Raw genomic sequence first — 21,138 nt, 5'->3', positions numbered from 1 at the left:
AGAAGCGCTAACATTTACTTAGCACTTGCTATTTTTTTTTAGCACTCGGCAGGGAGGTGCTTCAGACTCTCCTTTGGTTATTTAGGGAAATCATCCCCATAACCTTGTGAGGCACGTGTGGCTCAGCTACAGACAGGAAACAGGCTGAGAGAGGTTAGTATCCTGCCCAAGGTCACTCAAAAGGAGTGACAGCCCGGAGCCACACTGGTACAACAGCCTGATTCTAGGCCTTTCTTGCCTTCCGTGTCGCTGCTTCCGTATGTCCCTGAGATCCAAGGAAGGGCATGGGTTCTCTCCTCTTGAGTGTGACGCTGGGAGCCTACCTCTGCTTGGCGCCCTTAGGGCCATCGCGGGCTTTTCTCTTCCACCTGGTGGAGAGCTCTTTACCGCGGGAGCCCGACTCATTCTCCCCCGTGGCCCCTGGCTCAAAGCAGGCGCTCCATGGCGCCCAGCTATTTCATTTGTCCCTCGCCCCAGCCTTGTGCAGCAGGAGGGCAGGGTGCCCCGGGTGAAGATCTGAAACCCAGAAAGGCCGAGCGACTCCCCAGGCTACCCATTAGTCCATTAGGAGTCGCGACCAGAGCCCAGCTCCCCTTGAGTCTGGTCCGCGCAGGGCTGTCCCTCGTCCGGCCCCGGCTCCTTGGGTCCCATCCGTGCGGGGGAGAGGATGGCGACGCAGACTGGCTGGCGAGAGCGCGGGCCTTGGGAGCTTTCACGAGCCGGGGAAGGATGGCGAGGAGGCTGGGGGCGGCTGCAGGAGGGAAGGAGGAGCGGAGTATTTTTGCATTTGACGTTCAAAGAAGCGCAGAGTCGAGGCCCAGGGCATCTGTTCGGAGCTGGCAGCGCACAGCGAGCTGCTCGCGCAAAGAGGCCAGCGCTGCTGCGGGTCCCGCGCCGGCGGCCGCCTCCGCGGAGGGCAGGGCCAGCCTCTCCCGAGCTCCGCCCCAAAGGGGCGCTGCCACCGGAGGAGGCGGGCGACGGCCGCTTCTCATTCATTGTCTTGACAGAGCATCCTCAGCCGGCCAGTCTCGGGCTCCGGCTGCGCCTTCCTCCTCCTCCTCCTCCTCTTCCTCCTCCATTGGGGGGGTCTAGCTCATCTCTCTGCCGCAGGTGAGGCTGGGGTCCCTGGGGCGCGGGGGTGACCGGCTGGAGGGACCCGGCTTCGCTGCCTTGGGCCACCTGTGGGGCCGGCGTGAGCGTGGGAGCAGCGGGCTGTCGGGCGGGCGGACTGTCAGCCGCGCCTGGCTCAGCCGGGGACAGGGAGCCGGCCCCTCGGCTCTCGGGGAGGCCCCCGGGCTTGAGGACGGCGAGGGGCCAGCCCAGGGTCCCAGAGTGCTCTGAGGTGAGGGTGAAGGGCCACCGCGGCCAAGATGGAGGTGGGCAAGCCGGGAGGGGCCGCAGCGCGCGGGGGGCGACCTGCTCAGAATGCGAGGGTCTGGGCGGCGGGGTGGGCGCCAGGGTGGGGTGAGAGGAGCTGCTGCCCCGAGCTTGGAGACAGGAAGGGCTTGACAGCAAAACAAGAAAAGACCAAGTTCCCCTTTCAGTGGCTTCTGGGCCTGGTACCTGCGGTGGGGGAGGCGGCAGGGTGGGGCCATGGCTTCCTGTACCCCAACCTATGGGGCTGCCCTCTCCCCAGGCTGCTCTCTTGGGATTCCTGTCCCTTATTTGAACCTGGGCTCTTGGCTCATGCTTCTCACCTGCTTTCCGGTAGGCAGGCCTGGGAGTCTCCTGAGGGATCCCAGCTTAGGCAAGGGGGCTGTGGCCCCGAAAGAAGGGACAAGGCCCCAAGGCAGAGCAAATGGTGAAACTGGGGAGGTGGACAGGAGCTCTGGGCAGGGTGCCCTCAGCATGGCAGCATAAGCCCCTTCACCAAGCAGAAAGGTGGTGTGATCGGGCACCAGGACGGCACCCTGGAGCCCAGGGAAGCATTGGCAAACCACCCCAGCTGGACCTCAGAGAAGTCAGGGTGGGCCTCTCCCTTCCTGTGTGTGGTTCCAACGGGGGTGGAGATGGCACTCAGGGGCCATCTTTCGCTCTTTCTGAGCGGAGGCGAGAGGCAGAGGTGTGGGGAGGAGGAGATGCTGGGACTCGAGCCATCACTGCTTCTGGTGCCCAGAGACCTACTGGGGACGCCATCCTGCTGCCTGGCAAGCCCACACACCACTTCCTCCTGTGTGCCAGCCCTGGGTCCGGAGGTTGGGGAGGACCAACCTTGCCCCTGCCTTTAGGAGGGTCCCCGTGTGGGTGTGAGACAAGTGGGCTCTGACACAGTAGGAAAGAACCCACCCTCAGGGCACCGGGGCTGGTGCCCCAGCATTGGCACCACGGGAAAGGAAGCACTCTGCATCCTGAGCCCATCAGCCAACGGCACACACTGGGTGCACCATGCACCAGGCTGCTTTGGGCTGAGGGTACAGGTTTGAGATGTGGCTGAGTGACCCGAGGGTGCAGCAGGTGGGCCGTGGTTTAGACAGGAGTGAGGATAGGCTGAGAAGCGTGAGCGGGGTGATGGGCAGCATGCTGTCGGCCATGGAGTGATGCCAGGATCCTAAAAGCCAGACTGAGGGGGAGGCAGGGACCACTGTAAGGTCAGAGTTCACCTGAAGGGGAAAAATTCTCAACCCCTGTGCCCCTAGGATGAGCCGGCAGGTGGTCCGCTCCAGCAAGTTCCGCCACGTGTTCGGACAGCCAGCCAAAGCGGACCAATGCTACGAGGATGTGCGCGTCTCACAGACCACCTGGGACAGTGGCTTCTGTGCTGTCAACCCCAAGTTTGTGGCCCTGATCTGTGAGGCCAGTGGGGGAGGGGCCTTCCTGGTGCTGCCCCTGGGTAAGGTGAGCCACTGGAAACTTGGGACAGCAGATGTCTTCCTGGGAAGGCCTCTGTCACCCGTGGCACTGGGTGGGTGGGGGGACTGCATAGGTGATTGTCACTTAGCCTTCCTGGACCTCAGTGTTGTCATCTATAAAACTGAGCCGGGCCAGATATGGCTCCCGCTCCCTCCAGCTCCTGTGTGCATGGGTTGTGTGGAACCTGAAGCTCATGGGGCACCAAGAGAGGGCCGCATGGAGACCTGCAGACCCAGGGCCAGGTCTCCCAAGTCTCAGCCTGGGGCTTTGTCCTCCTGGAAACACAGGGAGGGCTGGGATAGCACCTGAGACTTGGTGAGTAGTAGTACTGGGGCTGGGGACTCTAGGTCTGGGTCTGGGCAACCGGCTGAGCCTCTGGTGATGGAAGAGGCCTCCCTTCTTTCTCGGAGCCATGCCCCTTCCCCCTGCTGTGTGTGACCTCCACCTCAGCACACTCCTGTGTTCTTTGATGGGTGAGACAGGAAGGGGAGATGGGTTCTCAGTTGTTACCTTAAAAGGGCTGATGGAAGCAAACACAAGAGGAAGTGGTTGTCGGGGTGAGAGCTGGGCCCGCGCCCTGCTCGACTCTCCACACAGGAAGCCCTGCTGAAGCAGCTGGCCCCGGAAGAGGCCATTTCTAAACCTCTGCTCCTGCCTGGGGGGCCACTGATGGCAGACTTCCTTGGTCCCTCTTCATCTGGAAGGACACATCCTAACAGCCCCACCATGGACACAATTCCCTGGAGAACCCCAACCTGACCCCTGACTGGTCTAGACCTTTAGCCTGATGTGCCCCTGGAGACCTCACTCAGGGAAGCGGGGGTGGGGATGCTGGCCTTCAGAGCCAGCATAGGGTAGGGACAGAGACAGGCAGGCCATGGCCAGGATCTCACATAGCATGGCTCCCCACACCCTATGCTATTTGTGGCCAGCCCTCCTGGGATTGGGGCAAGGAGAGCAGACCCCAGGCCCTGGCCCACCTCCTGGGAATCCCACAGCCTGTTCCTCTGCAGGGGTGTGAAGAGGTTGGACTGGGTTTGGAGGGTCAGAGTGCCTCCACCAAAGGCTCTGCTGTGCCCTCTAGACTGGACGTGTGGACAAGAACGTGCCCACAGTCTGTGGCCACACAGCCCCTGTGCTGGACATTGCCTGGTGCCCACACAATGACAACGTCATTGCCAGTGGTTCTGAGGACTGCACTGTCATGGTGAGTGCTGGTGGGGGGTGCTCAGGTGCTGGGTAAGACTCTAGGATGGAGCCAACATTCAGAGTCCCAGAGACTCACTCATTGCTTCTCTGCAGGTATGGGAGATCCCTGATGGCGGCCTGACGCTGCCCTTGCGGGAGCCTGTTGTCACCCTGGAGGGCCACACCAAGCGTGTGGGCATCGTGGCCTGGCACCCAACAGCCCAGAACATACTGCTCAGTGCAGGTGCCGTGGGGTGGGAGAAAGGGGAAAATGGGGGGGGGGGCGGGGCTGGTGGCTGACATAGAGGTGGTGGGAAGCTCATGGCTTCTGACACAGGGGTGGCGGGATTATGCAGGTTGTGACAACGTGATCCTGGTGTGGGATGTGGGCACTGGGGCAGCTGTGCTGACGCTGGGCCCAGATGTGCACCCGGACACAATCTACAGCGTGGACTGGAGCCGCGATGGTGCCCTCATCTGCACCTCCTGCCGTGACAAGCGTGTGCGCATCATTGAGCCACGCAAAGGCACTATTGTAGCTGTGAGTTGCCATGAACCCTGACCCTTGACCCTGCGACCATTAGCCCATACCGCCATCCACCAGACCCTTGGGTACTGTACTCCCCTGTCCCCCCCTAGGTCTCCTCGCTAGCGTGTGTGGATGGGTGTCTGACCTACCACCACCCTCTCCTTGCAGGAGAAGGACCGTCCCCATGAGGGGACTCGGCCTGTGCACGCTGTGTTTGTATCAGAAGGAAAGATACTGACCACCGGCTTCAGCCGCATGAGCGAGCGGCAGGTGGCGCTGTGGGACACAGTAAGTGCGTGATGGGAAGTAGAGTGCACCTGGGCTGGGAATCGAGACTGGAGTCCCTGCCCTGCCACTTGCCTGGCCAGATGGCCCTGGGCCTCAGTTTACCCAATTGAGATGGGAATTTCCAATAGTTGGTCTGGGAGGGTTCTCACCTGGTCATGCCCAGTGAGGATCACCATCACAGGACCTGACATGGCCCAGCCTGTTCTTATCTCCCACCTGTCTCTACAGAAGCACCTGGAGGAGCCACTGTCCCTGCAGGAACTGGACACAAGCAGTGGAGTCCTGCTGCCTTTCTTTGATCCTGACACCAACATTGTCTACCTCTGTGGCAAGGTGGCTTAGCCAGGAGGGGTTGGGGGCTAGGAGATGGGCAGGAAGGGCTTGGAGGAGCTAGACTGGAGGCATCTGTTGGCGCTGACCCTCCCTTTGCACGAACCACCTGCAGGGTGACAGCTCTATCCGCTACTTCGAGATCACCTCTGAGGCCCCATTCCTGCACTATCTTTCCATGTTCAGTTCCAAGGAGTCCCAGCGTGGCATGGGCTACATGCCCAAACGTGGCCTGGAAGTGAACAAGTGTGAGATTGCCAGGTGACTGACCCTCACCCCTGATCGGGGCTTGCTCCCAGGGCAGTGCTGACCTGCAGGCTCCAGGCGCTGCTCACCTTCCTGTTTCCGCAGATTCTACAAGCTGCACGAGCGGAAGTGTGAGCCCATCGCCATGACAGTGCCTAGAAAGGTGATGGTCCCGTGTCCCTTCCTGGGCTCCAGACTGGGCACTGACCTCTTGGGCTTGTAGGGTGGTATGGTGACATTAGCACTCCCATAACTATCCCTGGCCTTGCCCACAGTCGGACCTGTTCCAGGAGGATCTGTACCCACCCACAGCAGGGCCTGACCCTGCCCTCACAGCTGAGGAGTGGCTGGGGGGTCAGGATGCTGGGCCCCTCCTCATTTCCCTCAAGGACGGCTATGTACCCCCCAAAAGTCGGGAGCTGCGGGTCAATCGGGGCCTGGACAGCACACGCAGGAGGGCAGCGCCAGAGGCCAGTGGCACTCCCAGCTCGGTGAGAGGCGGGCGGGGAGGCAGAACGGGAAGATGGTGAAGTGGGGAAGGGGCTGCATGGAGGTGCTCAGTACTCCAGGGGAAGCAGGCTGGTGTCTGGAGCTTTCCAAGGTCACAATGGTGGGGCAGCTTGGAGTGGGTAATCCAGAGGCCTCAAAAAACAGGACTTGGAGCCGGGTGTGGTGGCACACACCTGTAATCTCAGCAGCTCAGAGGCTAAGGCAAGAGGACTGCAAGTTCAAAGCCAGCCTCAGCAATTCAGAGAGGCTCTGCACAACTCAGCAATACCCTGACTCTAAATAAAACAAAAAAGGGTTGGGGTGTCGCTCAGTGGTTAAGCATCCCGGTGTTCAATCCCCGGTACCAAAACAAACAAAACAAAAACATGATTTGGGTTTACAGGCCTACAACTCTCTGGGCAGGAACTGGCTGACAGACAGAAGGGCCCAAATTCTGGGTCTCTTGGAAGGGGGTTTAGCAGATGCCAGGTTAATGAGGGACTCCAGAAGGAGCTAAGCCTAATCTAGCCTGGATCCCCCAGGATGCTGTGTCCCGGCTGGAGGAGGAGATAAAGAAGCTGCAGACCACAGTGCAGGAGCTGCAGAAGCGCCTGGACAGGCTGGAGGAGACAGTCCAGGCCAAGTAGAGGGCACAGGGCCTTCAGCTGGGGGAGGCCACTCACAGCCCTCCATTCCCACCCAGGCCTCAGGCTATCATGGCAAAGAAGAAACAATAATAAAATGGCTTTATTTTCTTGTACTTCTCCAGACTCTGATGACTGCTTACCTGGATGCCGGGCCTGCTAAACTAACCTACCTTTGGGCTTCCCTCTTAGCATCCCTGATGGAACTGTCCCCATCAGGGCTGTGGGGAGTCCCTCTCTGAATACCCTACAGCACAGGCTGTTGGGGGAACCCACCCACGTTGATGTGGGCTGGGAGCTTCCTCTTTGTTTCCCAATTCCTTCTCAGAACTGGCAGGCCCTTGCTGGGGGTATCTGAGCGGAGGTAAAGCCCAAGTTATTGTGGGGCACAATAATTGTTCAGTATCTCTTGCTCAGGACTTAAGGGTATGTATTTCCAGAGCGGCTCCCAACATCAGAAATTCCCATGTTTACCTCAATTCTGCTGTGCCCAGTCAACCAAACATCAGGTTGCTCAGGACTGTACTGACACTGCTGCTTGTGGGGACATGATCCAGTGAGCACTGTGCACTGGTCATCTTTCAAACTGCAAACTCAAAGGATAAAAATAGCAAGGCTTTCTGTAAGGAAAGAGTTTAGAAACAGTTTGCTGTAGGTCAGATTGTGACTCACAATCTAAGTCTCCATTTTTGTTCAGAAATTCTCCTTATAGCACTACTACCTCTTGGGGCCCTTTCTATGGGTTCTGTTGGGGTGTGGCTTCTGTGAAAGGGGGACCTGGCAGGAATAGGTCTGTAGGACCCTACCAAGAGGGGGCTTAGGGCTGGGCATGGTGGTGCATGCCTGTAATCCCAGCAATTGGAATGCTAGAAGCAGGAGGATTGCCAGTTTGAGACCAGCCTCGGCAACTTAGTAAGGCTCTAAGCAACTTAGTGAAACCCTGTCTCAAAAATAAATAAATGGCTGGGAATGTGGCTTAGTGGTAAAGCACCCCTGGGTTCAATTCCTGGTACCAAAAAAAAAAAAAAAAAAAAAAAGCTTGGGGCCAGGTGCAGTAGTACATGACTATAATCCCAGCCACTTGGGAGGCCGAGGCAGGAAGACTGCAAGTTCAAGGCCAGTCTGGGCAACTTACCAAAAACAAAAAATAAGAAGGCCTGGGAATGAAGCTCAGTGGTAAAGTGTCCCTGGGTTCAATCCCTAGCATGCAAACAAACACAAATATAAAGAGAGGACTTGGGAATAGGTTTTGATGCCCAATTCAATTTAGTGGATGATGCCCACTGAACCAGGATGACACAGGGCTGTTTGGAATGGGTGTCTTGGCCACAACAGAACTTGGTTCATATCCTGCAAAAACAACAAAAGTTCATTCCCAGCCCCCATGTCATCAGCATGTCACAGAAGAAAGCTATCAGGGTAGAGACTGCTGGGTACCAATGTACAAATGTTCCTGTCTGCATACTCAGGTCTTCAGTCTATGTAAGCCGTGTGACCCTGCACAAGTCACTTCTCTAGGCCTCAGGGGGGAATCATGGAAGGGCAATCATCACAGCTGGGCGAATGTAATGGTAGATCCCAGCATGGCTGGAGGCTGGGCCTCTTAAAGGAGTGACACTCCTTCTCTGCATTTCTGTTGCACTATGGGGATGATGGGCCCTTCTGGAGGTCTCATGAGTAGACTCACTAGTTTTGGTTCAGGAGAACTTAAAAATTTTCAGGAAATGATCCCTTGGATCCAGAAAGGTTGTCTGTAACCATCACGACTCAGCTCTACCAGCCCATTCTCTCCCAGAGGGAAGCAAGAGAGGAAGGTAGGGGATAGAGGAAATTGACGGACTAAAAAACTAGCTTCAAAAACACAGGTAACAAAGTGGGTGAGATGTGTGAAACATCTCATTTCTCACTCTTAAAGAGACTTGGGTCCAAATGATTCACTTGGTGTCCCTCCTGAGTCTCAGAAAACACTGTACAAGGTTCTGCCAACCCATGGTTAAGACTTTTACAGATGTACCTTCCCCAGTTTTGTGCCTTATTTTCCTGCTCTATCCCTATGTCCTAAGCACATCCCACATTCCTGAAAAATTCATGGTTCTCACAGGGTACCTGTGGATACTAAAGTCCAGGGCTATGAAGCTAGTGGGACTTCTTCTAGAAGGGGGCCACAAAACATCAGCACACCAGCTGGTGAAGAGCCTCAGCTTAGCCTCACTTCCCTTGAGGTTTGTGAAGGGCTGAGGGGGTCTGAGGGGGATGCTTCTGATATTGCGGTGATGCTGGGGAGAGAGACCATTTTGTTCAGCTCATCAGGGTTCTCAAATCCTGAACACTTTCTCATCTCTGAATTTTTACTAATATTTGCAGAACTAGGGATTGAACCTAGGGCCTTCCACAATGCTAGGTAGGCACTGAGCATATGCCCAGCTTTTATTTTATTTTGAAATAGGGTCTTACTAAGTGGACCAGGCTGCCCTTGAACTTGTAATTATCCTGCTTCAGTCTCCTCAGCAGGTAGAATTCCAGGCATGATTGGGTGGGGAGTGGCAATACAGATTCTTAGGGGTCTACAAGAAAGGTTTGCAAGGAAGCCTCTGGAAGGGACCTAAGGACAGAATTTCATTTTACAAGCTGGACACAGAGGCTACATGGGGAGCGGAACTTGAATCGAAGCAAGGCTGAGAGAAGCCAAGCAGTACACTCAGCTTCAGTGCCCCTGCCACACACAACACACAGACACAGAAGCTGGCCCTGATTTGTCATTTAATGCTGCGCAGGCATCGGTCCCTCATTTCTGCTGTTCACGAGCCCACTGGTCTGGAGTCAAAGTTTTCTGCTCAAAGGCATGGATGTGCGGGAGCTCTTCTGATAGGGACGCATTCACCAGCCTGGAGTTGAGAAACGGCAGGCTGACGCCTGGGTGGCGGTCCCCGAGGTTCTACGCTCCAGGGTCATGGGCCACGTTGCTGGGGTAGGGGTTAGATAAATGGGAATGGGGGAGTGGCTAGGGTTGTGGTCCTGGAACTGGGGCCGCGCTCAAGGAACAGTTTCTGCACTTACCGGTGTCTATGAAGCAGTGGCTTCCCTTCGAACTTAGCCGACACCACCAGGACTCGGAAGCTGGTCGCGCAACGGCCAGGAGTCGTGTCCTCCACCTCCTACCGGGCAGAAGGATGGGGTTCATGCCCAACCCGCTCCCAGGCCTCCTTTTCTCTCTTGGGGAGGGTTCAGACGACTCAACTCACCACGTGCTCCGCCTCCAGGTCCCGCTGCAGCTTCTCCCGGAGGTAGTCTGCGCTGAGTTCCATCGCGGCAACCCGGCGGGGACAGAAACCCACCTAGCACCGGCCGTCGGTGCCTTCCGCCCTTAGTGGAGCCACTTCCGGTAAGACATCTACTTCCGCCCTCACTAGGGAGTCCTTAAACGCAGCACTTCCGCCCTCAGACTCGGGTGAAATGCCAACAGTCAAGGGTTTTCGCGCTTACCATCTGTTAGCCAATCAGAGTCTGCGGGACGACCGACCCTCCCCGAGCGCACGCTCATTGGTTGGCTCTAGCAGTCTGCAAAGAGGTCTGGGTTTTGTAGCCAGGTGTTGGCACCGAGCTCCAGCTCGGAGAGGGTGCACGAACCCATACTGTTGGCGGGCTCAAAGGTGCCTCGCTGTCGCCGAAACAAGCATGTTGCAGTCCTAGCTCCCCAGCCTCCCCGTGGTTCGCGGTTACAGAACTCACCTCCAGCTTCGGCCCCTGACCTACAACGTCCCGATGGGTCCCACGGGGAGCGAAGCAAGGCCGGAGCGTTTCTTCGGTGTCTACCTGCTCTACTGCCTAAACCCTCGGCATCGGGGCCGCGTCTACGTGGGGTTCACGGTCAACCCCGCTCGTCGGGTCCTGCAGCATAACGGCGGTCGCAAAAAAGGCGGGGCCTGGAGGACCAGCGGGAGAGGGCCCTGGTAGGGCGGCGGGTCTCAGGGCTGGCTTCTGGGAGGAAGAGGACCCGGCTGGGCAGAGGCAGGATAATAGGGGCGGGGCAGGCCTGTGGTGGCGGGCAGGCCCAGTAACTGGGTGGGGCTACCCTAAAGGGCGGGGCCGGGAGAGCGGGGCCGGGAGACCGAGCCCGGTGCATCTGCGGGTCAAGGGCTTGGCTGCTAAGTGGTCTAGCGACCGGGGACTTGGTGAGCAAGTTCTGAGACAGAACAGATCCTAGACAGAGAGAGAGGACCAAGGACTGTTAAGTCCTTGCTACTGGATGAGGGGCCTGAGGTTGGCAGGTGTGAGGGCATGTACCTGCACGAAGGGAGGGGAGCCTCGTCGCTAGGCTTGAAGCTCGTGTGAGGATGGCCCTTGGTGGGGACTGGAAGCGTACAATGGTTAGGGATTCGGCATCACGTGGGGTGTATGTGGGTTGGGGGCTCACAGGCCGCGCGCTTGTTTTCCTCCCCAGGGAGATGGTGCTTATCGTGCACGGCTTCCCATCTGCGGTGGCCGCCCTTCGGGTAAGAAAGACAGTTGGGTGGTGGACAGATGAGTGAGCTCGCAGTGTCACTATGCTACTGCAGTCTCGGCCGCCCCAACGCTCTTGTCTTTCCCGCCCGCAGTTCGAGTGGGCCTGGCAGCACCCGCAAGCCTCGCGTCGCCTGTCACACGTGGGGCCGCGCTTGCGAGGCGAGGCAACCTTCGCCTTCCACCTGCGAGTGCTTGCGCACATGCTGCGCGCGCCACCCTGGGCGCGTCTCCCGCTCACACTGCGCTGGTTGCGCCAGGACTTCCGCCAGGATCTCTGCCCTCCCCCGCCACCACATGTGCCGCTGGCCTTCGGCCCGCCTCCTCCCCGGACCCAGCTTCCGAAGCGCTGCGCTGGGCCTGTTGTAGACAGGGAGCGTGAAAAGGACCGGGTCGCACAATCCTGTTGCACTCTCTGCGCCCGCACCCTTGAGGTGAGATCCGCGCCAAGTAGGGGCAGGACTGGGGTTCAGAAGATTTGAGGTCAATACGTTTGTTGAACAGACACGCAACTGACGCGTTGATTGGCAGCTCTGCCACGCAAAGTATGTGCATGGTTCCTGGACCCCTCACTACTAATCTAGGGCCCTGGTCATTTCCCTTTGAGTGGAAGGTGCAGTTCTAGACCTTAAGAGTTGGTCATGTGCCACCAACTCAGTGAGGCCTTTCCTCTCCATCTAAAATTATAGCTTTTTCTGAGCTGGACGCAGTGGTGCACACCTGTAATCCCAGCAGCTCCGGAGGCTGAGGCAGGAGGATTGCAAGTTAAAACTAGCCTCAGCAATTTAGCAAGACTCTGTCTTAAAATAAAAAGGGCTAGGAGGCTGGGGTTGTGGCTCAGTGGTAGAGTGCTTACCTTTCATGCATGAAGCCCTGGGTTCGATCCTCAGCACCACATAAAAGTAAATAAATAAAAATAAAGATAAAAAAAAAAGGCTAGGGATGTGGCTCAGTATTAAGCGCCTCTGGGTTCAATCCCCGGTACCAAAACCAAAAACAAACAAAAAAAAGCTCTTAAGTCCTTTTCCCCCCCCCCTTTTATTTATTTGTTATGGTATAGTGGATTAAACCCAATACATCCCCAGCCCTTACTGTTTTTTTTTTTTTTTTTTTTTTTAATTGTGGGAGACACAGTCTTCCAAAGTTGTCTAGACAGGCTAAGTACATGTGATCGGTCCCCCTACCTCAGCCTCCTAGTTACTTGGATTACAGGTGTTGGCCACCTTGTAGGGCCCACTTTTGCCCTTAATTCTTATTATTGTTTCACATGGTATATTTTATTATTTCCTAATCAGCTTCCCCACTCTTCACACTAAACTCCAGGAGGGCAACTCTTATTCACTCACTTAGCACAGAGTAGGTGATCAATCAATACTTAACAAGTTAACAGATGGAGGCCTGGCTTCTGATCTCTCAATAATAAATAGCTTACTTCCAGTCTTCCTTTCCTTCCTTTGCTACCTTTGACAGGAAGAAGAGAGTCCCCTGTGTTGCCCTCACCCTGGCTGTCCCCTAAAGACCCATGTGATCTGCCTGGCAGAGGAATTCCTTCAGGAAGAGCCAGGGCAGCTTCTGCCCCTAGAGGGCCAATGTCCTAGGTGAGTGCTATCCTCTTTCCCAGCCTGGCCTAGCTCTGGGGAGAGGGTGCCCAGTGTTCCAATCCAGGCTGGGGCAGATGATTCCTTGGCGACCCAGGGCCAGGGCTGCAGGGGGCTTGAGAAGCTTGACTCTGTATCATCTCCTACCAACTGCACCCTTGGCAGCTGTGAGAACTCACTGCTTTGGGGAGACCTGATCCGGCTGTGCCGGATGGGCACTGAGGAGGAAGAGGATGGCTCAGAATTAGAAGAGGTGAGAGGTGATTCTGGCCCCCACTCTTTTCATCTACCTCCATCCCCTAGGCTGCCTTTGACCAAGCTCTTATCTCCATAGGAACACTGGACAGACATGCTGGACACCTGATCCTCAGCCTCCCCAACCCTGATCCTATGATTTTTCTGTCCCCCAGTGGCCACCAACCATACTGGACAATTTTTATTTGAATTCAATAAAATATTTTGAGTTAAGGGTAACTTCTGATGTCTGTGGGGAGGTCTGGGTGAGGGAAATAGAAATGGGAGGAGAGCCCATTGGCCCAACCATGTGTCCAGCGTCTCTCCTGCTTGGAGACTTTGCCTGGCTTGGCACAGAGAACATATAGCACACATTCACATCCACGACTTCGAGCCTCCTGACCTCCAGTGTCCAGACAGACTGAATTTTTTTTTTTGCCTCAACATAGAATTCTTTATTTTGTATAAACAGCACAGTAGAAACATCCCCACTAACACATAAACCTATATATAAAACATAGACTGGGGCTGGGGATGTGGCTCAAGCGGTAGCGCGCTTGCCTGGCATGCGTGCGGCCCGGGTTCGAGCCTCAGCACCACATACAAACAAAGATGAGTCTGCCGAGAATTAAAAAGTAAATAAATAAATAAAATAAAACATAGACTATCTCTAATATATTTTCCCCCTTATATGGTAGCATACTAGTGTATGCAAGAGAAAGTATTGTTGGTGAGGCAAGAAGGAAACTGATTGAGGCAATGACTAGTGAGCCAGGCATTAACATTCAAAAACCAGGCAGACATGAATTTTAATTAGAAAAGCAGTATCAAAATAGTTTCTATGATTTGGGGATTTACATGCTTCAGTCTACATTCCTGATAGTCTAACTTTTCTCAGTCATGGTTCTTTGCCTTTGGAGTGGTACTATACAGTTACAGAGAATGCCTACCTAATACCAGATTTTCACCATGAAAAATCATAATAGAAATGACGAAGCTTCAATATGTCAAAATGCATTCTACTGTCATGTATAACTAATTAGAACAAGTTAAGAAATAAAATAAAAAAACAGTAAAAATAAAGCAAAAAAATTGAAACAACAAAGCTTAAAAAAAAGAGAGTATGCTGGATTTCAAAAGATAATAATCTTTAAGAAAGCTTAACATAAATACTCCAAACAATAGGCTTTAGAATATCCTGTGTTTAGGAGTAAACATTCACTTGAGCCATTTGTCAAATTCTATGTAGTAATTTGTTTCTCAAGGATCCTTTTATCTCAGGAAAGTCCATAGTCATCTGATTTCTTCTTTACCTAACGATCTGTTGTCAGCCTACTTTTAACAATAGAAGGGAAAACTGGTATATATTTTAAATCAACTGGTTCTCCTTAAGTCTTATAGTTCCTATTCTATTTCAACATCATGGTGAACATTTTCAACATGGCTGTGTACTTACAGAAGCAATCTCTCAGTTATGAAAAATAAAACATTAGTCACAGGGCTTATGAAATGAAAAGTTCTTTCTCAAACTCTTTCTTGTTAAAAAAATTAAATTAACTTTAAATGTACAAGACCAAGCACAGGTACTTTCCAAAAACCAAAATGAAGCCAAATCACAAAATTACACAATAGTTTTAGAAGACAGCTCTGATTTTTTTTTTGTGGGGTGTGGGGGGGTCATCTGGTAGCCTCAGTACAAGCACTGGTCTTTGGCTGCTCTGATACTTCTTCCTCCTTTTCTGGCAACCTTCCAAGAGACCCCAAAGGTACAGTGCTTTCTCAATTCTGTGTTGAGGAGACTTGTGAAATTACAGGGATTTGAACAGAGAAGTTACTTTCAAAACCGTGTTCTTCAAGATCACGCTGAGCAAGCGTCTCTTCTTGCTCCTGGTTTAAGCAGTGTGCTACTACTAGGAAATCACTTTATGCTTTAGGTGATGCATCTTTAGTGAGTAAGCCCTGGATTTTAATGCAAACAGGAAGAGAAAGGCTGAGGAGGAGGTGGGGAGCTCCTTTTACACGGATCTCTGTGGCTCTCTAGCCCAATCTCTTCATGTCCATCTGTCCCTGGAGCCCCCTTCAAGCTCCATCAGCCATGAGCCATGTTCCTGAGGTCCCACAGGCGCCATGAAGCAGGGGCTCCCTCCAGGGCTAGTAGGCTCTGGCATCCTTGTCTTTCCCATCTCATGCTGCCTCAAAACAGCCCTCCTTGCTCTGCTCCGCCCCAGTCCCTTGGCCCTGCCCACCCAGTATTCTAGACTTGCCTGTTGTTAGAGCCTGCAGTTCTGGAATGCCTGTGGCTGCTCTGGTCTGAGCCTGTGGTGTCTTGAGATTGGCCTGGAGCCGGAAGAAAGGTGAGTGGCCCTGCACCCCATCTTTTCTCTCCCCTTTCCTCCCTTGACTTGGTCAATTAGAAAAAGCTGACTGTTGCCCAACTGTGAAGGGAAGGAGGTTAGGATCAGATTACAGCTGAAAAAACATCCAGCCCGTTGGGCTCTTTCTCCTCATTTCACTTTGTTTGTTTGCTATATGGTAAACCCACATCTTGAGTTTCAGATAGGTCTTAGGAAGAGGTCCCTCATCCCAGACCTCACCCTTTCCTTTCTGGAGGACAGCCAGTTCCAGCTTCATGCTAACAGGGTAACACAGACTTCCCCCTGCCTGAAACCTCACCCTGAATTCTGGGAGGACAGCCAGTCCCAGCGTTTGCTCCTCATTTTGAAACTAGAAAACATTCAGCTCAGAGAGAAGCTCTGTGATCCCCACATAGCACCAACACAGAGCCACTGCATGCCCAGGAAGCCACAAGTCCAGGAGACTGAGAGATCAAGTAAGTCCAGATTGGGGTTGACTGGGCCAGACCACCCTTGCCCTGCCCAGGTGCTGACTCCAACATCTTCCAAGTGCTGGCCAGTTCTTAGTGCTTGATTAGACAACTCTTTTATCACTCGACAGAAACCTCTGCCTCCCTGTTCTTTCCACCACAAGAGGGAAACTCCAGCCTGGACAGTCTCCCTGCCCTCATCTGCAGAGTCATTGAATTTTACTCATTTTCATAAAAGACTGGCCCTGAGGCAAGTTCTGTTACCCGATTACCTGGGTTGGTTCTGGAAGCAAGATGGAGCTTGGGTGGGCAAGTGGGATCCCAGGTCAATTGGCCTGGGGTGTTTTTGAATATGAAGGGCCCAAGGAGCTCAAAAAAAGGGGAACAGCATGAAGAGGAGCCCATTAGATTTAGGCAGGATGTACTAAGAGAAAAAAGCCTAGGGGTAAGAAGTTAGAATGGACAGGCCACAATAGTATTTCAAAATGCATGCTGGAATGCTTCCAAACTCAAGTATCAGGATTTCAGCCCTAGAATTGCTTACATTGTTCTGGGTTGTGGCTGGGCACTGGGGTCATGGAAAGTTCTGCAGGTAAGCAGAAGGTGTAGCATGACCTATGAACCACTGTATTGGAGTTAAACCTCATTTCCAGTCCCAACTGCCACTTACTAGCTTAGTGAGCTTGGGCAAATCATAGGACCTCCTGAAGCTTCAGTATCTCAAAGCAACCATTCAGCAAATGCTGTTTTGTGAAGGGATTCAGAGAAGCAGAGCAGGCGCTGGCCCCTGACTCAGCAGCATGGAGCTGGTCTCGGACACCTCCCGCCCTCCACTGGTCAGTGTGAAGGGGGTCCCTCTCATCAAGTACTTTGCAGAGATGGTGGAGCCACTTCAGAGCTTCCAGGCCTGGCCCAATGACCTGCTCATCAGCACCTACCCCAAGTCTGGTAAGTGAGGAGGGCCACCCTGCTCCCCCACTGGGGCTGCAACCCTGACCTTAGTCAGCAGGACCAGGCCCTCCACCCTGATCACAGGGTTTTCTTCCCTCTTACAGGTACCACATGGGTAAGCGAGATAGTGGACATGATCTACCAGAGTGGTGACCTAGAGAAGTGTCATCGGGCCCCCATCTTTGTACGGGTGCCTTTCCTTGAGTTCAAAGGCCCAGGGGTTCCCTCAGGTGAGTAGCAGAGTGCTGGGGCAGGTGGTATTAGGAAGATTGGACTCCAGCTCACCACAAGTTCCCCTGCCCGCACCTTAGGTCTGGAAACTTTGAAACATACACCTGCCCCTCGGCTCATCAAGACACACTTGCCCCTGGGCCTGATTCCCCAGAGTCTGCTGGATCAGAAGGTCAAGGTGAGTGGCAGTGGAGGCCACTAGGCCATTCCACTTTGGTCCTGTTCTGCAGGGAAAGCCTCTTAAAGCTTTGTCTCTGCACAAGTGGGAAGGCCACCTGCCCTCACTGTGGCAGGGCCAAGATGAGGAGGAGAGCGAGACCCTTCAGTGCAGACCTGAGGGCAGGGGAGCCTGGTGCTCAGAGGCTCGCATAGGGGCTGGAGGGTCCCCTGCCTGCCTTGTTCTCCAGCTGGGTGTGTGGTGGAATCCCAGGGGTCAGATAGGATGAAGTACGGCTCCAGGGACCAGCCAGGAGTCTCCCATCAAAGCTGCTTTCAGATCCCAGCTGTCGTAGCCATCCTTGAGGTCTCCAGCAAGTCAGCCTCAAGGCCTCAGCATGTTCCCTTGTCAAGCCGAGAGGGGACCCCCTATGGGTGCTGTGAGAGGGACAGGCACCAAGGGGGGCAGGCAGTCCTGGGGTGTGTGCGTGGGGTGGTGTAGCTGGCAGTGGGTGTCGTCTGTCCCTGCAGGTGATCTATGTTGCCCGCAATGCAAAGGATGTGGCTGTCTCCTATTACAACTTCTACAAAATGGCCAAGGTGCACCCTGACCCTGGCACCTGGAACAGCTTCCTGGAGAAGTTCATGGACGGACAAGGTGGGCCCCAACCTGGAGGAAGGAGAGGGCTGGAGTTTAGGAAGCCCACCTAAAACTTATAACAGGGCTGGAGTTGTGGCTCAGTGGTAGAGTACTTGCCTAGCACATGTGAGGCACTGGATTTGATTCTTAGCACCACATAAAAAATAAAGAAAATAAAGGTCTTGTGTCTATCTACAACTAAAAATATTAAAAAAAGCTCAGACCAACTGGGTGGCATCCCCTTCCCCAGTGTCCTATGGGTCGTGGTACCAGCACGTGCAGGAGTGGTGGGAGCTGAGCCGCACCCACCCGGTGCTCTACCTCTTCTATGAAGACCTGAAGGAGGTGAGATTCTCCCCGCTACTACTCCATCTATGTTCCACCCAGGGGGCAGGAACCTCAGGGGACCTGACAAGGCCCAGGACCCTCCCCTTTGGCTGGCCCACCCAGCCCAGGATTGCTCACACTGCCTTCCTGGCCTGGAACCATAGAGCCAGCCCAGCTCAGCCCTCTCTCCTAGTTCCTGGATCAGATCAGCTGTTTGTTGTTTTCACGTCTCTCTGTCCAGGGCTGCGCCACACCTGGGGCCACAGTTCTAAAAGACTGTCCCTGCCCTCTCTCCTAAGGCACCAAGCAGGGCTTACTCCAGGACCCTAATGCAGAGAGCTAGTCTTTCTGCTCTAGGGAAGGAGGCCCAGAGTGAAGAGTTAGGGCTGGGAGGTTTCCAAGTGGAAGGGGCCAGCTCCCCCCTTGTGACACCAGAGAGGGGACTTCCCTTGTGTTTGCACCATAAGTAATCCAAGCCCCCTCTGAAGAACCTGTATCTTGCTTCAGAACCCCAAAAGGGAGATTAGAAAGATCTTGGAGTTTCTGGGGCGCTCCCTGTCAGAGGAGACAGTGGATCACATCGTCCAGCACACATCCTTCAAGGAGATGAAGAAGAATCCCATGACTAACTACACCACCATACCAACTGAGATAATGGACCACAGTATTTCTGCCTTCATGAGGAAAGGTATGTGTCTGGAGAAGGGAGTGTGGAAGCAGCCTCCATTTGGGGTCACCTGTGTGGGTGTGACTCAGGCCTCCTTCTTTCTTTCCCCAGGCGTGACAGGGGACTGGAAATCCATCTTCACTGTGGCCCAGAATGAATGCTTTGATGCCCACTATGCTGAGAAGATGGCAGGCTGCAAGCTCAACTTCTGCTGGCAGCTCTGAGTGGTGTCGTGGGGAGCCACTGCAGGGGGAGCATGGGCACAAGCCTGACCCATGACCTCAAGAATAAAATATGATGTGTCCAACAAGAGGCTCTGTTGGAAGCAGGAGGACACCTGACACTAACTAAATCCCACTGGTGCCAAGTAGGGCCCTGCCCCTTGCACCCTCAGCACCCACATTCCCTGTCTGGGCAGGGAAAGGAGGTCTACAGAAGGAAGGCCCAGAGACATGGATAAGGGGGGAAAATATTTATTTGATCACAGAAAATCCTGTTGCTTTCACCTATGAGGCTAGCAACAGCAGACCTCCCGTCTGCCAGCCAGCTTCACTTATTTTTGTACTGGGGATTGAACTCAGGAGTGCTCTACCACGGAGCTATACCCTCAGCCCTTTTATATTGAGACACGTTCTTGCTAAGTTGCTAAGGCTGGATCCAAACTTGCAATCCTCCTCCTTAGCTTTGTGAGTGGCTGGGCTTACTAGCATGTGCCATCATGCCTGGTAGCTTCACATTTTCTTGGGTTCCTTATAAGTCACCATGTACCTCTGGGCCACATTAAGGAAAGGGAAGAGGGCCATCATCCTCCTGGTCTGGAGCACTAGAGCAGCAGGAACCCCCAAGCTCCCAGCCTTTCCTGTCCCCGTCTTCTACTCTGGAGTCAAGAGATCCATACTGCTCCAGAGCTGGTCCTCAGTAATGAAGGAGGCTTAGGACAGGGAACAAAGAGCAGGAAGAAGAAGGGAGACTCATTTCCCACAGGGTCAGGCTAGAAAGGGCAAGGGGTCTGATTCCATTCAGGATCCCTGTGTTAAGAAGATAAAAGAACTCAGAGGGCAGCAGGCAGGTGACTTGGAGTTGCAGTGGGGAACAGCCTTTAGGCTGCATTAGGTTATATTTGACCCTGGTCACATGTGTCAGGGTGAACATGAGCTGGGGGTGGGGGAATGGGAGTCAGGAGACAATGGGACATGTGTCCAGCTCTAGCTGTCAAAGTGAGGATGGACAGGAGAGCAGAGCAGCCTGCCCCTTGGGACTGCTAAGGCGCCCAGGCTGGGCAGGAGGAGATCAGTGGGCAGATATGGGTTGTTCAAGCTCTGAGACCATGACAGGAGAAAAGGGAAGGACTTGGGAAGATGACCCCATGATCTATCTGGTGTCCCTGTGTCATGAACACCCTCTCAGTGGAGGCTGCCGTACCCTCTGAGGGGGGTGTGGATCAGGGCGCAGTACAAGTAGGTGGTCTGGGGATGCAGGGCCAGCACTAGCCATTCCTTTGGGTAAGTCCTTGGAGTCCATCTCAGGGTTACCTTTCTGCCAGGGCAGTGGGATGATGTAGTGGTGGCTCAGGGTGAGTCTCCCAGGGATCAACCCAATCAGTTCATGGAGGGTGAGAGAACTTTTTTCTTTGCCAAGAGCCTGGTTGCCAACTGCCTCTTAGACTCTCTGCCTTCTTCATCAATGCCATCTACATCATACCTGCAGGGGAGCAGGAGGAGAACTCTGAAGGTAGCCAGGTGTCCACTGCAGGCCAGGTAGCCGGCAAGAGGAGGAGGAGGAGGAGATCCAGGAGTGGCAAAGTGGCTGCAGGGGCCTGGTGCCTCCAGCACTACCCTGCTGCCACTCTCTGGGGAAGCTCTTCTCCCATTTTGTACACTGGTGGAAAGGTGGCAGCTGAAGTGGGTGTGGTGAGGAGAGCACAGCCCGGGGGTGGGGTGGCCACCTACTTGCTGGTGACGTGGCTGTAGCTGACTACCTCCACCAGGATCCACTGCTCAGCCCCATGCACAGCCTTGACCCACACCTTGTCTCCAGGTTTGTCTACATAGTCCCCTGAGCCTGAAGTGGCCCCTTAGAGGGGTGGGGGCTTGTGAGCGGAGGGAGTGTTAGGCAGGCCCTGAACACCAGCCTTTTCCTTTCTCATTTGTCACTAGATTTCACAATCCACACAAGCAGGTCATGGCTCTTCAACACAAGGAAGACCAAACTGGCAGTGAGACCACAATGAGAGCCTGAAGAAACCTGCCAATCCTGGCAAGACTGGCAGAATGGGCAGGGAAATGGCATTTAATAGGTTCTGGAAAGCTGTACCTGGGTGGCAGCCAGCTGTGTGGCAGCCAGCTGTGTGGCTTGCTTTGAGACACAGGGTGGGCTTGGCCAAACCCTCCAGGTTTCCACCACAGCAAGAGGCTGAGCTGGTATTGGAAGGAGGAGGAAGGCTACA

At 54.3% G+C, this 21,138-nt stretch overlaps 4 protein-coding genes across 8 annotated transcripts; 3 read left to right on the top strand and 1 right to left on the bottom strand.

The window, feature by feature from the left end:
• Positions 1-34: 34 nt before the first annotated feature.
• Coro1a (coronin 1A) lies at positions 35-6,680 on the top strand. 2 transcript variants are annotated; one of them, XM_046454459.2, is made up of 11 exons: positions 35-153; positions 2,637-2,835; positions 3,935-4,057; positions 4,153-4,282; positions 4,395-4,579; positions 4,736-4,855; positions 5,084-5,188; positions 5,301-5,446; positions 5,537-5,594; positions 5,707-5,922; positions 6,463-6,680. In XM_046454459.2, exons 2-11 carry the CDS (start codon positions 2,638-2,640, stop codon positions 6,565-6,567), a joined length of 1,386 nt encoding a protein of 461 aa, XP_046310415.1. In that variant the 5' UTR covers positions 35-153; position 2,637; the 3' UTR covers positions 6,568-6,680. The 2 variants fall into 2 exon arrangements, with proteins under 2 accessions (XP_046310415.1, XP_046310414.1); XM_046454458.2 differs by lacking the exon at positions 35-153 and adding an exon at positions 961-1,110.
• Positions 6,681-9,307: 2,627 nt separating this feature from the next.
• Positions 9,308-9,946, bottom strand: Bola2b (bolA family member 2B). The gene is made up of 3 exons (XM_046454677.2): positions 9,807-9,946; positions 9,622-9,719; positions 9,308-9,449 (listed from the first exon to the last, which is right to left on the bottom strand). The coding sequence occupies exons 1-3, from the start codon at positions 9,867-9,869 to the stop codon at positions 9,350-9,352; spliced, it is 261 nt and encodes an 86-aa protein (XP_046310633.1). The 5' UTR covers positions 9,870-9,946; the 3' UTR covers positions 9,308-9,349.
• A 380-nt stretch (positions 9,947-10,326) lies between these two features.
• Slx1a (SLX1 homolog A, structure-specific endonuclease subunit) lies at positions 10,327-13,130 on the top strand. The gene is made up of 6 exons (XM_046454676.2): positions 10,327-10,514; positions 11,006-11,057; positions 11,160-11,498; positions 12,535-12,662; positions 12,828-12,915; positions 12,997-13,130. Exons 1-6 carry the CDS (start codon positions 10,327-10,329, stop codon positions 13,024-13,026), a joined length of 825 nt encoding a protein of 274 aa, XP_046310632.1. The 3' UTR covers positions 13,027-13,130.
• Positions 13,131-15,114: 1,984 nt separating this feature from the next.
• LOC124099528 (sulfotransferase 1A1) lies at positions 15,115-19,002 on the top strand. Of its 4 annotated transcripts, XM_046454672.2 has the most exons (10): positions 15,115-15,250; positions 15,625-15,726; positions 15,852-15,970; positions 16,477-16,668; positions 16,776-16,901; positions 16,983-17,080; positions 17,590-17,716; positions 17,949-18,043; positions 18,533-18,713; positions 18,804-19,002. In XM_046454672.2, the coding sequence occupies exons 4-10, from the start codon at positions 16,521-16,523 to the stop codon at positions 18,914-18,916; spliced, it is 888 nt and encodes a 295-aa protein (XP_046310628.1). In that variant the 5' UTR covers positions 15,115-15,250; positions 15,625-15,726; positions 15,852-15,970; positions 16,477-16,520; the 3' UTR covers positions 18,917-19,002. The 4 variants fall into 4 exon arrangements, with proteins under 4 accessions (XP_046310628.1, XP_046310630.1, XP_046310631.1 ...); XM_046454674.1 differs by lacking the exon at positions 15,625-15,726 and having other exon boundaries at positions 15,120-15,250; XM_046454673.2 differs by lacking the exon at positions 15,115-15,250 and having other exon boundaries at positions 15,367-15,726.
• The last annotated feature ends 2,136 nt before the right edge of the window (positions 19,003-21,138 follow it).

This window comes from Marmota monax, unplaced genomic scaffold, assembly GCF_021218885.2.
Source record: "Marmota monax isolate L192 unplaced genomic scaffold, Marmota_monax_Labrador192_F-V1.1 WCK01_AAM20220418_F8-fsc00086, whole genome shotgun sequence".
Taxonomy (NCBI): Eukaryota; Metazoa; Chordata; class Mammalia; order Rodentia; family Sciuridae; genus Marmota; species Marmota monax.
This window is presented reverse-complemented; position numbering and strand designations above follow the sequence as displayed.

What these genes read in the sequence shown, in the direction of transcription:
- Coro1a (XM_046454459.2), top strand. Translation starts at nt 2,638, where the DNA reads ATGAGCCGGCAGGTGGTCCGCTCCAGCAAGTTCCGCCACGTGTTCGGA. An exon ending in TGGTGCTGCCCCTGGGTAAG is followed by an intron (nt 2,836 to 3,934) that starts GTGAGCCACTGG and finishes TGTGCCCTCTAG; the next exon opens with ACTGGACGTGTGGACAAGAA. An exon ending in CCATGACAGTGCCTAGAAAG is followed by an intron (nt 5,595 to 5,706) that starts GTGATGGTCCCG and finishes CCTTGCCCACAG; the next exon opens with TCGGACCTGTTCCAGGAGGA.
- Bola2b (XM_046454677.2), bottom strand. Translation starts at nt 9,869, where the DNA reads ATGGAACTCAGCGCAGACTACCTCCGGGAGAAGCTGCAGCGGGACCTG. An exon ending in ACCTGGAGGCGGAGCACGTG is followed by an intron (nt 9,720 to 9,806) that starts GTGAGTTGAGTC and finishes TCTGCCCGGTAG; the next exon opens with GAGGTGGAGGACACGACTCC. An exon ending in CCACTGCTTCATAGACACCG is followed by an intron (nt 9,450 to 9,621) that starts GTAAGTGCAGAA and finishes TCTCAACTCCAG; the next exon opens with GCTGGTGAATGCGTCCCTAT.
- Slx1a (XM_046454676.2), top strand. Translation starts at nt 10,327, where the DNA reads ATGGGTCCCACGGGGAGCGAAGCAAGGCCGGAGCGTTTCTTCGGTGTC. An exon ending in TCTGCGCCCGCACCCTTGAG is followed by an intron (nt 11,499 to 12,534) that starts GTGAGATCCGCG and finishes TACCTTTGACAG; the next exon opens with GAAGAAGAGAGTCCCCTGTG. An exon ending in CTAGAGGGCCAATGTCCTAG is followed by an intron (nt 12,663 to 12,827) that starts GTGAGTGCTATC and finishes CACCCTTGGCAG; the next exon opens with CTGTGAGAACTCACTGCTTT.
- LOC124099528 (XM_046454672.2), top strand. Translation starts at nt 16,521, where the DNA reads ATGGAGCTGGTCTCGGACACCTCCCGCCCTCCACTGGTCAGTGTGAAG. An exon ending in AGGCCCAGGGGTTCCCTCAG is followed by an intron (nt 16,902 to 16,982) that starts GTGAGTAGCAGA and finishes CCCGCACCTTAG; the next exon opens with GTCTGGAAACTTTGAAACAT. An exon ending in TCTATGAAGACCTGAAGGAG is followed by an intron (nt 18,044 to 18,532) that starts GTGAGATTCTCC and finishes ATCTTGCTTCAG; the next exon opens with AACCCCAAAAGGGAGATTAG.